The following is a 14,253-nucleotide window of genomic DNA, read 5'->3' on the forward strand; positions in this document are numbered from 1 at the left end:
GTATTCGAGATCCCAGCTCTGGTGTTCAGTGTGTGTTTTACGGCTGCGCCACCTGAGCGGCATCAATATAACATTCTTGATTGACAAGAAGGTCTGGTTTGCAATCAGCATCTCAATTTATCCCAAAGGCGTTTAATAGGTTGTGGTCAAGGCCCAGTGCAGACCACTGGAGTTGATCCACACCAAGATGGAACAGGAAAGGACCTTCCTTAAAGTATTTATACAAAGTTGATTAGCATCGGCTTTACGGACTTCTGTTCAAGATCACAGTGTTCCGTACACCTAGTCAGCAAGTTTATAATGAGCTTTATTTTTTATTTAGAACAAGTCGAAACCAAACAGATCAGGGCTTAAATGCACATTATATCATCTCCCAGTGATCGAACCCATACATCCAGTATCGTTACTATAATGAGGAGTTGCAAAAGTATGTGTACGGAACACCGCGACCCTGTGCTGCAACGCTTTAGAATAGATGAAGGGAAAAATATATTTACCTGCTCTCCCACTTCCGACATGGCTAATGCTAACAGCTAGCCACAGCGGTCAACGCCTGCAACACGACTCCGTAGAAACAGTGTCAGTAAAATAAACGCAGTAAAAACAGTAGTAACAATCGCCGATGCTGCTAATTTAATATTATTAACCTTTTATTATAGTCCAAATACATTCAAAAGCTGTAAACGCTTCACTCACTGTGATGTTTGACTCTGATCATGAGAACAATCACATGACCAAAACAGAACACAGGGGCTTAGGCATTATGGGAAATGAAGTTTTAATCCTCAACCCAGTACAAGAAGGGTATTCAGCTTACAGCAAGTCAAGTTCTCGCTATTAATACTGCACCTAAAACATTTTAAACATATTTAATGAAAATAAAAGATGCTACCACTGGATGGCAAAGTTACATGCAATAAGTACAACCATATGGTGGGTTTGTTTGTTTGTTTGTTTGTTTGTTTTATTAGGATTTTAACATCATGTTTTTACACTTTGGTTACATTCATGACAGAAACGGTAGTTACTCATTACACAAGATTCATCAGTTCACAAGGTTATATCAAACACAGTCGTGGACAATCTTGTACCTCCAGTTCACCTCACTTGCATGTCTTTGGACTGTGGGAGGAAACTGGAGCACCCAAAATAAACCCACGCAGACACAGGGAGAACATGCAAACTCCACACAGAAAGGACCCTGACTGCCCCACCTGGGGATCGAACCCAGGACCTTCTTGCTGTGAGGCGACAGTGCTACCCACTTAGCCACCATGCCGCCCCCAATCATGGTAGGTAAATTTCTCATAACACTAATTCTGAAAATACCTTAATTAAAAAAATATACAAAAGCCATAAAACACCTTAAACGTTTTTAAACACTGTAAACAAGTCCGTGGTAACACACCGAAATTTCCCCAATGCCAGTGTGTTCCCAGACAAAAGATAAAGAGAGTAGGACAAAAGTCAGCAGTCACTCAAAAAAAAAATTAAAATAAAAACAAATACATTAAAAAAAACCTAAATACAGCAGCAACAATGGATACACAAATAAAATTAGAACAGCACCATCCATATTCCCATCTATATTATTTTTTATTTTTTTAATTTATTTGAAATTTTTTTATTCATTTTAAAATTTTAAATTACATTTTATTTTTTTATGTGTTACCAGAGGTGACAGTTAATTTCCATACTTGTGAGATATAAGATGAACCCAAACACTGAATTTCTTTTCTTTCTTTTTTTTCTCCAGAGAAAAAAGACAACAGAGGTCGTAATTGCATCAGTTGTGAGGTCCCTATCCGGCTTCCCACCCTGTATGAACAACAGCCAATCGTTGTTCATGTAGCTGCCCAGCCCAGCTGGATGGCAGGGCTGAGTTTCGAATCGACAAGTTCAAAATGTCGGCTCTGGTGTGCTAGTGTTTTTTACTGCTGCACCACCTGAGTGGCAAAAACACTTGCTTTCTTAACCAAGGCAGAACAATACTATTAAATTTTCTTATATGTATAACTAAAAAAATAATAGGAAAGTCACTTTGTGTATACTACACCACAATGGTTAAGAAATGTTGCTCTGGCTTATTACTGATTTGCACATTGTAAATATGGCGAATGATAAAGTCTATTACACTCAACCTAATGTTATCTCTGGAGGAAAATGTTAGCATTTATTTTAGCAAGGACAAATATTCCTCGCTAAGTGACCCCCAGTTTTACTGTGGCCAGTGTGTAAACAGTGGCACTACTATACTCTCATCATCCAAAATTAGGTCAGCAGTCAAACCCCAGGTAAATGTACAACCGGCTCCATGTCAGTGATTCTCCTGTTTGTATAATTCTAATGAGCCTGAGGAAAAACTGTCATTTTTAAACCCACATCTCAAGCTTGTTCTTATAAATTTGGACATGTGATTAGATTTACTCAGACATTTTTTACATTTTGATCAGTAACAGACTTCTGCAATAGACGGCCTGAGGAGAAGCTCATTTATGACAGGCTGTCAATACGTCCGGTGTGATCATGCTGATGAAGTCTGACCGGTTGACGCTGGTTTCCTTATTTCTCTACAGATTACAGTCTGTGATATTAAGTCCTTGTTGTTCTTCAGCACAACAAATGAAAATGAATCAAATATATAGCTCTGTCGTTTGTAATACAACACCGGCTATAACCTTTGTAACATGACCAGATCTTAAACAAGTGAAAAACAAGACAGAATCAAGGAGAAAATGGAAAATGTGTCTTACAGGCTTATCTCATACACCAGACCAGACTTGTACATCCTGGACTATCAGTCTCAGTCTTGTTTTATGAACTACACCAGACACAGCTTTTGCACTAAAGTGTGGTAATGTCCAGTCATCCATTACGATGTGATTTTCTCAGTAAGGAACATGGTAAATACTTGAAAGGCCCTCAGGTGCTGAAATAGGGGTCACATGATCAATCCATTATCTTCACTAAAACTACTAATAATTGATGAGTAGGAGCTTAGTATTTCCCTGATCACCTCTTTATTGGCTTTAGCCAGTCTACCTTTAGGCTGTTGCTAAATTATTCAATCCATTTCATTTTTCTTACTATGTATTCTTTACACTTTATACTGAATTCCGCTAATTTTTACCACTGGGGACATTATTGTCCTATATGTAGGGCCCCTTCTAAATTCACAAAGAAAAGATTTCATGGATTTTTAAAGAAAAGTGCCACATTTCATGGCAGTCATTAAATTACTCTCAGAAAATGAATGATAGAATAAATGGAAGCTACAATACACAGCACAGCTACCTTAATAGTTGCATGTAAGCCTAGAACATCCACAGAAATGGTTGGCCGTTTTCCAAACTCAGTTACCAAACTAGAGTCGTGTTTTTACACTTTTTGAGTGACTGATTGCTAACTGAATTGCCGTAGGATTGCTAGGACTGCCTTATAGTCCAGATTAACCAGTAAATGTGAAGCACTTGAACGCTATGAGAATGAAAAATGAAAATATCAATCTATCTATCTATCTATCTATCTATCTATCTGTCTGTCTATCTACTATCTATCTCTGTCTGTCTGTCTGTCTGTCTGTCTGTCTGTCTGTCTATCTATCTATCTATCTATCTATCTATCTATCTATCTATCCATCCATCCATCCATCCATCCATCCATCCATCCATCCATCCATCCATCCAACCTGAGCACCCTTTTTCTTAAAAGTACTGTAAGTATTATATTGTTTAACATACTAAATACCAATTTTAAAGTTTTGTTTCAAATGACAACATTTATATTTTTATATTTTTTATTCATCACCCAGGACAAGTATTTTTTAGATGTTTTTTATTATTTGCAATTCATTAAGCATGTTATACTGTAGTACCCTGTTACCTGAGTTGCACAGCATCTTTGATTTCCTTAATTAACATTAATCAATCTTCATTTAATGTTTTGCAATAATGACTCCACTCTACAATTAATTATATTTTAATAGTTTATTCATCTGACCTCCAAATAATTCCTTAATTGAAATGAAATTGAATGAAAGATTACAATATTTTTTACTGGTAAAGCTGGTGTGAACAGCAGCAGATTTACTATAAGTACAAAGCTCTTTCACTCAAGGCTTTATTTCCCTCACAATGTGTAGAGCTTTCTTCGAATCAGAAGTGACATTTACTGCAAAAAGCAAGGAAACCTGATTTTGCAGGGCTTGGCACATGCACCCATTAACTTACTTACACCTGAGGGCAATTTAGATCCGTCAGTCCACCTTCTGCATTTTTAAAAGGTGAGAGAAAACCAGAATACCTGGAGGACGCCCACGAGGAAACAAAGAACGTGGCAAACTCCTCTCAGATTTTTATTGGAGGTGAGGTGGAGGTGTGAACTCAGGTCCGCAGGAGCTTGGTGATTTGCGGCACCTAGACTACAAGCTGTGCCGTCATGTTGCCCAAGTATCAAGAATAGGTGACTGTCCACTTACTTTTAGAGAGTGTTGTACATTATTGGTGCCCTACAGCTCGATGCTCAGGCCACTTCTTTATGTATTAAAGGTCTCGTTGCTTCTGAGGAATGGTGTTTCTGCCCCAAGAGAGCACGAGCACTTCCTCAGTCATCCCCCTCACAAGCTGACCTTTAAGCTCTATTTGGTGCAGATGTCATTGACACACACACACACACAGACACACCCCTGCAGCACTTCTTGCTTACATCATACACTTTCTGTCAGTCTGCGATCATTTTCCTTTTTAATTTGGTTGATATTGTATTTCCAAGAGAGGAGAGGTCAATTCAATCCTGATTATGGTTGCAGTGGGTCTGCAATCACACACTCACATGTTATTACCTCACTCACTCACACCAAGGGGCAGTTTGTAACAGCGGATCCACCTACTTTCCACAGGAAACCCTCATTGGGTTTTACAGGGGTAAAATGTACCAACCTCCTTACAGACATGAGGAGACCTGAAGTGAGGTTTGAATTGTGGACTCCTGTGCAGCATTCACACTACTTGCTGCACCATTGTGCCACCAAGTTTCAATCACAGTTGTGGTGGGTTCTACACCAGGGGTTCTCAACTGGTCTCAGCCCGGGACCCACATTTTCTCATGGTCATTAAGTCGCGACCCACTTTTATAGAATACAAACCAAAAAAATTTATTTTTGAAAAATAGCCTTCAAAAACACATTTAAACATACATATGCATGCAAAGTGAATTTAAGAGCAATTTTTTAAAGAAACTGAGGGGGACCATGCCAACTGCATGTATAAAAGTTACTACAATAAATTTAAATATCAAAACTGCATAAAATAAATAAGGCTACAAAACAAGATGCTTTCACCTAACCTGTCTTTTGTGGAAGTCAGTGAGACAGTTGTCGCGACCCACCAGTTGAGAATCGCTGTTCTACACCACCTTGAAACAATATGAACAAGACAAGAATACATCATGCACCAATGCCCTCCTCAGGCCTGTAGTTCAAGCTGCGTCCTCACCTGGTAGCGATGCCATGGCTTGTGCGGAAGTGAGCTCTGCTTCGGCATTAACCCAAGACTAAAGTCTGAACTGGTTCTGGCAGTGAAAGAGGAGCTGCGCATTGCACTGGAGGAGTTTAGATCCAGTATTCTAGGGTTAATATTCTAGAGTTCCAGACATTTTTGAGAAAACGAATATATATAAATATATATATATACAGTGTATCACAAAAGTGAGTACACCCCTCACATTTCTGCAAATATTTTATTATATCTTTTCATGGGACAACACTATAGAAATAAAACTTGGATATAAGTTAGAGTAGTCAGTGTACAACTTGTATAGCAGTGTAGATTTACTGTCTTCTGAAAATAACTCAACACACAGCCATTAATGTCTAAATGGCTGGCAACATAAGTGAGTACACCCCACAGTGAACATGTACAAATTGTGCCCAAAGTGTCAATATTTTGTGTGACCACCATTATTATCCAGCACTGCCTTAACCCTCCTGGGCATGGAATTCACCAGAGCTGCACAGGTTGCTACTGGAATCCTCTTCCACTCCTCCATGATGACATCACGGAGCTGGTGGATGTTAGACACCTTGAACTCCTCCACCTTCCACTTGAGGATGCGCCACAGGTGCTCAATTGGGTTTAGTCCATCACCTTTACCTTCAGCTTCCTCAGCAAGGCAGTTGTCATCTTGGAGGTTGTGTTTGGGATCGTTATCCTGTTGGAAAACTGCCATGAGGCCCAGTTTTCGAAGGGAGGGGATCATGCTCTGTTTCAGAATGTCACAGTACATGTTGGAATTCATGTTTCCCTCAATGAACCGCAGCTCCCCAGTGCCAGCAACACTCATGCAGCCCAAGACCATGATGCTACCACCACCATGCTTGACTGTAGGCAAGATACAGTTGTCTTGGTACTTCTCACCAGGGCGCCGCCACACATGCTGGACACCATCTGAGCCAAACAAGTTTATCTTGGTCTCGTCAGACCACAGGGCATTCCAGTAATCCATGTTCTTGGACTGCTTGTCTTCAGCAAACTGTTTGCGGGCTTTCTTGTGCGTCAGCTTCCTTCTGGGATGACGACCGTGCAGACCGAGTTGATGCAGTGTGCGGCGTATGGTCTGAGCACTGACAGGCTGACCTCCCACGTCTTCAACCTCTGCAGCAATGCTGGCAGCACTCATGTGTCTATTTTTTAAAGCCAACCTCTGGATATGACGCCGAACACGTGGACTCGACTTCTTTGGTCGACCGTGGCGAAGCCTGTTCCGAGTGGAACCTGTCCTGGAAAACCGCTGTATGACCTTGGCCACCATGCTGTAGCTCAGTTTCAGGGTGTTAGCAATCTTCTTATAGCCCAGGCCATCTTTGTGGAGAGCAACAATTCTATTTCTCACATCCTCAGAGAGTTCTTTGCCATGAGTGTTGTCCCATGAAAAGATATAATGAAATATTTGCAGAAATGTGAGGGGTGTACTCACTTTTGTGATACACTGTATATATATATATATATATATATATATATATATATATATATATTTATATATACAGTCTATATATATATATATATATATATATATATATATATATATATATATATATATATATATATACAGTGTATCACAAAAGTGAGTACACCCCTCACATTTCTGCAAATATTTCATTATATCTTTTCATGGGACAACACTATAGACATGAAACTTGGATATAACTTAGAGTAGTCAGTGTACAGCTTGTATAGCAGTGTAGATTTACTGTCTTCTGAAAATAACTCAACACACAGCCATTAATGTCTAAATAGCTGGCAACATAAGTGAGTACACCCCACAGTGAACATGTCCAAATTGTGCCCAAATGTGTCGTTGTCCCTCCCTGGTGTCATGTGTCAAGGTCCCAGGTGTAAATGGGGAGCAGGGCTGTTAAATTTGGTGTTTTGGGTACAATTCTCTCATACTAACCACTGGATATTCAACATGGCACCTCATGGCAAAGAACTCTCTGAGGATGTGAGAAATAGAATTGTTGCTCTCCACAAAGATGGCCTGGGCTATAAGAAGATTGCTAACACCCTGAAACTGAGCTACAGCATGGTGGCCAAGGTCATACAGCGGTTTTCCAGCACAGGTTCCACTCGGAACAGGCTTCGCCAGGGTCGACCAAAGAAGTTGAGTCCACGTGTTCGGCATCATATCCAGAGGTTGGCTTTAAAAAATAGACACATGAGTGCTGCCAGCATTGCTGCAGAGGTTGAAGACGTGGGAGGTCAGCCTGTCAGTGCTCAGACCATACGCCGCACACTGCATCAACTCGGTCTGCATGGTCGTCATCCCAGAAGGAAGCTGACGCACAAGAAAGCCCGCAAACAGTTTGCTGAAGACAAGCAGTCCAAGAACATGGATTACTGGAATGCCCTGTGGTCTGACGAGACCAAGATAAACTTGTTTGGCTCAGATGGTGTCCAGCATGTGTGGCGGCGCCCTGGTGAGAAGTACCAAGACAACTGTATCTTGCCTACAGTCAAGCATGGTGGTGGTAGCATCATGGTCTTGGGCTGCATGAGTGTTGCTGGCACTGGGGAGCTGCAGTTCATTGAGGGAAACATGAATTCCAACATGTACTGTGACATTCTGAAACAGAGCATGATCCCCTCCCTTCGAAAACTGGGCCTCATGGCAGTTTTCCAACAGGATAACGACCCCAAACACAACCTCCAAGATGACAACTGCCTTGCTGAGGAAGCTGAAGGTAAAGGTGATGGACTAAACCCAATTGAGCACCTGTGGCGCATCCTCAAGTGGAAGGTGGAGGAGTTCAAGGTGTCTAACATCCACCAGCTCCGTGATGTCATCATGGAGGAGTGGAAGAGGATTCCAGTAGCAACCTGTGCAGCTCTGGTGAATTCCATGCCCAGGAGGGTTAAGGCAGTGCTGGATAATAATGGTGGTCACACAAAATGTTGACACTTTGGGCACAATTTGGACATGTTCACTGTGGGGTGTACTCACTTATGTTGCCAGCTATTTAGACATTAATGGCTGTGTGTTGAGTTATTTTCAGAAGACAGTAAATCTACACTGCTATACAAGTTGTACACTGACTACTCTAAGTTATATCCAAGTTTCATGTCTATAGTGTTGTCCCATGAAAAGATATAATGAAATATTTGCAGAAATGTGAGGGGTGTACTCACTTTTGTGATACACTGTATATATATATATATATATATATATATATATATATATATATATATAGTCTATACGTCTATCTTATCTTAAAAGCACAAATATAAAAACTTGAGACAAAGGATGAGTTACATATGGAACTGTTTCTATGGCAAGGTTAATCCAAGAGGTAGGAGTTACAGTAACTCACAAGTTTTCATCCACACAAATTTTAAATTTTACTTTGGCTCCCTTGGGGGTTTAAAATAACCCTCAGCTCTAAGACTTTAAGAAGTTGGTAAATAGTTGCCCAAATGCTACAAATGAAAGATGACTTATTCTATTATTCTGAGATTGGAACATTACACGCAGGTCGCTTACATTCTATGTGTGTCTCCCTTCATGGCATTAGTCTGTTTTTGGAACTTGCCCTGTAGCCCTACACCATCATCACTGTGGGAACTCGAGGTGAAAGAGTGAAGAGAAATGAAGAAGCACAGACCTGTTTCATCTCGCTCGCTGCCTCAGCTTGCCCTTTCACTAACCACTTCTCTTCTGTCCATTTCTCTTCTTCTCCTTTCTTTCTCTTATTCTCTTTTCTTTAACGCAATCTGCAATGCCCTCCCTTTTCCTTGCCTACTTCCCTGAACGGATCGATGATGGCATGCTGGGGCAGCCTGGTGTTGGCAGGGGGGCAGCAGGGAGCACCAGCTATTTCACTCACCCTCATCATCCTCTCTTCTTCCTGCTGAGCTCAGAGAAAACAATCAGGACACGGAGTTTAGGAGCCGAGCCAGTTCCGCCTAAACGCTCGTGCATCCGGTGGCATTAGGTACACTTTTAAAAATTAAAAACAAAAACAATTGCTATAGCTGATGAAGTTTCTTTTAGGGTGTGATTAATTATGCACATCTGTATTAAGACAGACAGCAGATAAATCAATTAACCACTTAAACCAGTGAGACTGTGTTTTGATTTTTACATTTATCTTCATTCAAAGATATTAAATAAGCAATTAAAAGTGTATTAAAACTTATTAAAACTTAAAATGGCATTTTGCAGGTGAAGCTAGCAAATGAGAAGTACAGCAGAATTACTCTAGCTATAAAGCTCAGCCATTTAGCCTAGTCAATCTGTCTTCCACTGCTGGGGATCCCTGGTTGCATTCGAGGAAGGTATATTCCCTGCCCACTCCTCCTACGACCCGTGCGGAGTCCTAAGCAGACCCCTGCTTTTCGCCCGTGCACGCTGCACAGGCGCCTCTATCTGCTAATCAGGGTCTTTGCACAGCCTTAGAAGACCCCACCCACATAGTCCGGTCATTCCGCCCTAGCAGACAAGAATGGTTTCATACCCAAATCAGTTGAGAGTGCCTTGCACACCTTTTAAACCCACCAAGCCAGCTCAGGAAATGTGACTTCCTCCATGGGCTATGTGCTGCAGCCGTCTGAAATAGGAACTGGTCATAATGATGTGACTCAACAGTGTACACCGATTAGGCATAACATTTTGACCACCTCCTTGTTTCTACACTCACTGTCCATTTTATCAGCTCCACTTACCATATTGGAGCACTTTGTAGTTCTACAATTACTGACTGTAGTCCATCTGTTTCTCTGCATGCCCCCTTTCACCCTGTTCTTCAATGGTCTGGACCCCCACAGGACCACTACAGGTATTATTTGGGTGGTGGATCACTCTCAGCACTGCAGTGACACTGACATGGTGGTGGTGTGTTAGTGTGTGATGTGCTGGTATGACTGGATAAGACACAGCAATACTGCTGGAGTTTTTAAACACCTCACTGTCACTGCTGGACTGAGAATAGTCCACCAACCAAAAATATCCAGCCAACAGCGCCCTGTGGGCAGCGTCCTGTGACCACTGATGAAGGTCTAGAAGATGACCAATTCAAACAGCAGCAATAGATGAGCGATCGTCTCTGACTTTACATCTACAAGGTGGACCAACTAGGTAGGAGTGTCTAAAAGAGTGGACAGTGAGTGGACACGGTATTTAAAAACTCCAGCAGGGCTGCTCATACCAGTACAACACACGCTAACTAGTGTCACTGCAGTGCTGAGAATGATCCACCACCCAAATAATACCTGCTCTGTAGTGGTCCTGTGGGGGTCCTGACCATTAAAGAACAGGGTGACAGCAGGTTAAAAAGGTATGTAGAGAACTAGATGGACTACAGTCAGTGATTGTAGAATTACAAAGTGCTTCTATATGGTAAGTGGAGCTGATAAAATGGACAGTGAGTGTATATTGGTATATCGGTGTATATTGACATCAGGTTCTATGTAACTTTTAATATGTGCGTTACAATGATAGATATAACATTTGCTGCTGTATTTTATGCACCTGCTATCTCGATTAAGCAGGCTATTCCCTATTCATATAACAAAATCATGAATCTTAAACAGGACACGTCCCTGCTCAGAGTAAGAGAACTAATATGCTTCATAATTCTCCCCTAATGTGAGAACCAGGCCTGAACCATGCAATTAACTCCCACAAAGGTGGAAACGATGTCTTGATTCAGTTGCATCGCTCTCCCCGGTCATTAGGACGCTCTCATGCACTACGACCGGCCGCTCATCCTCCCTGTCAATTAGTATTTATTACACAGGTAATGAGCGTGCCATGTAAAACCCAGTCAGCCGGCAAATTCAAGGCCATCGCTGAATAACAGCGTGGGTGTTGTGAAAGAGCGGCTAATTATGAGACGTGTTAATTTGCTGCGCTAAATTTAGTCACATCGGCTTAAAAATATTACACACGGTGTGGTCAAAAGTATGTAGACACCCTATTATACTACAACCCCAAATCATAAAAAGTTTGGACAGTATGGAAAATACTAATAAAATAAAAATGCACTGTTCCTTACATTTACTTTGACTTTTATTTGTTTGCAGACAGGATGAACCAGAGATATTTCATGTTTTATCTGCTCAACTTTTATTAACTTTAACTTCTATTAACTTTTATTAACTTTTATAACATTTATTAATAAACCTCCATTCCTGCATTTCAGGCCTGCAACACATTCCAAAAAAAGTTGGGACGGGGGCAATTTAGGGCTAGTAGTGAGGTGAAAAAACTAAATAATGATGTGATTCCAAACAGGTGATTGTAATCATGTTTGGTACAAAAGCAGCATCCGGGAAAGGCTGAGTCTTTGATGAGCAAAGATGATCAGAGGATCTCCAGTTTGTCAACCAATGCATGAGAAAATTATTAAAATGTTTAAAAACAATGTACCTCAAAGAAAGATTGGAAGGGATTTGCATATTTCTCCCTCTACAGTGTATAATATCATTAAACGATTCAAGGAATCAGGAGGAATTTCAGTGCATAAAGGCCAAGGACGCAAGCTTAAGCTGAACACCCGTGATCTTCGATCCGTCAGACGGCACTGCATCAAGAACCGCCACTCAACAACAGCTGATATAATCACATGGGTGAGGGATTAGTTTATCAAACCTTTGTCAAGCTCTACAATACAGAGTTACATGCGCAAATACCACTTAAAACTTTACTGTGCAAAAAAGAAGCCTTATGTTAACCATGTCCAGAAGCGGCGTCGACTTCTCTGGGCTCAGAGGCATCTAGGATGGACCATCACACAGTGGAAACGTGTATTGTGGTCAGATGAATCAGCATTCCAGGTCTTTTTTGGAAAAAATGGATGCTGTGTGCTCTGGACCAAAGACAAAAAGGACCCTCCAGACTGACCCTCCAGAAAGTCCACAAGCCAGGGTCTATCATGGTATGGGGCTGTGTCAGTGCCCTTGGCAAAAGTAATTTACACTTCTGTGATGGCAGCATTAATGCAGAAAAGTACATTGAGATCTTAGAGCAACATGTGCTGCCTTCGAGACGTCATTTTTTCAAGGGACGTCCATGCATTTTTCAACAAGACAATGCAAAACCACATGCTGCACACATTACAAAGGCATGGCTGTGGAGGAAGAGGGTACGGGTACTGGACTGGCCTGCCTGCAGTCCTGACCTGTCCCCAATAGAGAACGTGAGGAGAATTTTGAAACGGAAAATGCGACAACGACGACCCCGTACTGTTGTACATCTTAAGACGTGTTTGCAGGAAGAATGGGACAAAATAAAAGCTGAAACACTAAATCGCTTGGTATCCTCGGTGCCAAAACGTCTTTTAAGTGTGGTGAAAAGGAATGTCAACATTACAAAGTGGTAAATGCTTTGCTGTCCCAACTTTTTTTGGAATGTGTTGCAGGCCTGAAATGCAGGAATGGATGTTTATTAATAAATGAAATGAAGTTGACCAGACAATGAAATATCTCAGGTTCATCCTGTCTGCAATCAAGTAAAAGTCAAAGTAAATGTAAGAAACTCTGTTTATTTATTATTTGCATTTTCCATACTGTCCCAACTTTTTCTGATTTGGGGTTGTACTAAATGTAGATGTTTTAGTCCTGCCTATTAATGAAAGGTGGATAAAAATATTCATTCATTTATTGTCTGTTTTACCACTGCTTTATTCTGGTCAGGGTGGCGGTGGGTCTGATTCATTGGGCCACCTCGGACAGGTCACCAGTCAATCAAAGGACACACACACACACACACACACACACACACACACACTCTTACTCACAGATAGACACACACCTGACATGAAGAAATATGAATCAAACTTGAGTCCCTGGAGTCGTGCGGCAGCAACACTACCTGCTGCAAACCAATGTCACTATATATAATTCAGAAAGTATTCCACCTTTGTTTGGGGACTTGAACATTATGATATGGACCATAAATAATCCAAACCTGTGTGTGTGTGTGTTTTCTAGGTAAGAATAATGAAGGTTGCTGCAGGTATTAAAAACTATTCGTCAGTGTCAGAGAGGTCCGAGGTACAGCCCTGCCCGACCAATCAACACTCAGACCTCGCCGCTGATGGCAACTGACCAGAAAGATGAGTATAAGGATGAGAAAGAGTGATTACATTTCTGTATAGTGGAACGATTTCTCGGTATACTCAGTCTGGATGGTCCAGAAGTATACTTTCTGTATTAATTTTTCGATGTTTCGACATAATCCTTAATTTATCTTTCTAAAACACTCTCATATTTTCATTTTCTTTTGATAGCGCTCTCGGTTTTTCACCGGCTGCCCCTGCTTCTGTATCACTCTCTGTTTCCATGTTCAGGCTATAATACGGGGGTCAGATAAGCCGCAGAATCACCAGAAGGTCAGCGCCGGGATCGATGTACAGAGAGAAAAAAAATAAACAGAAAAAAAAGCAGCTCACAAACTCAATCAATGGCTTTTTTATATTTATCTGAGGAGGACCAGCGGGGTCTTATAGTGTCTCGGGCATCAAAGAGCTTTTTCTGACGCCCGGCTTTGATAGCAACAGCCGGCGCCACAATCTCTGGCTTTTCTCTGATCCCAGCTTGTGTGGTGTGGATGAGTTTGGACTGCGTCACACGGAGAGTTGATAGCTGCTTGATAAAAGCACTGAATAGATGTCTGACTACTCGTTCTGCTTCAGCCCGTAATCGGTCAAACAACTGTAATATTAGATCCTACAACATCTGGATGTGATTCTGATTGTTCTGT

The 14,253-nt window shown here is 41.2% G+C and overlaps 1 protein-coding gene across 1 annotated transcript in view; it reads right to left on the minus strand.

Annotated features, from left to right (window-relative positions):
• vps41 (VPS41 subunit of HOPS complex) overlaps positions 1 to 691 on the minus strand; it is a 36,755-nt gene extending 36,064 nt beyond the window's left edge. The window contains exons 1-2 of the mRNA XM_062985623.1: positions 648 to 691; positions 498 to 553 (exon numbers count right to left, since the gene is read on the minus strand). Coding sequence (XP_062841693.1) covers positions 498 to 518 — 21 coding nt within the window. The 5' untranslated portion in view covers positions 519 to 553; positions 648 to 691. The remainder of the gene's footprint in view (positions 1 to 497; positions 554 to 647) is intronic.
• Between the last annotated feature and the right edge of the window lie 13,562 nt (positions 692 to 14,253).

This window comes from Trichomycterus rosablanca, chromosome 23 (genome assembly GCF_030014385.1).
Source record: "Trichomycterus rosablanca isolate fTriRos1 chromosome 23, fTriRos1.hap1, whole genome shotgun sequence".
Taxonomy (NCBI): domain Eukaryota; kingdom Metazoa; phylum Chordata; class Actinopteri; order Siluriformes; family Trichomycteridae; genus Trichomycterus; species Trichomycterus rosablanca.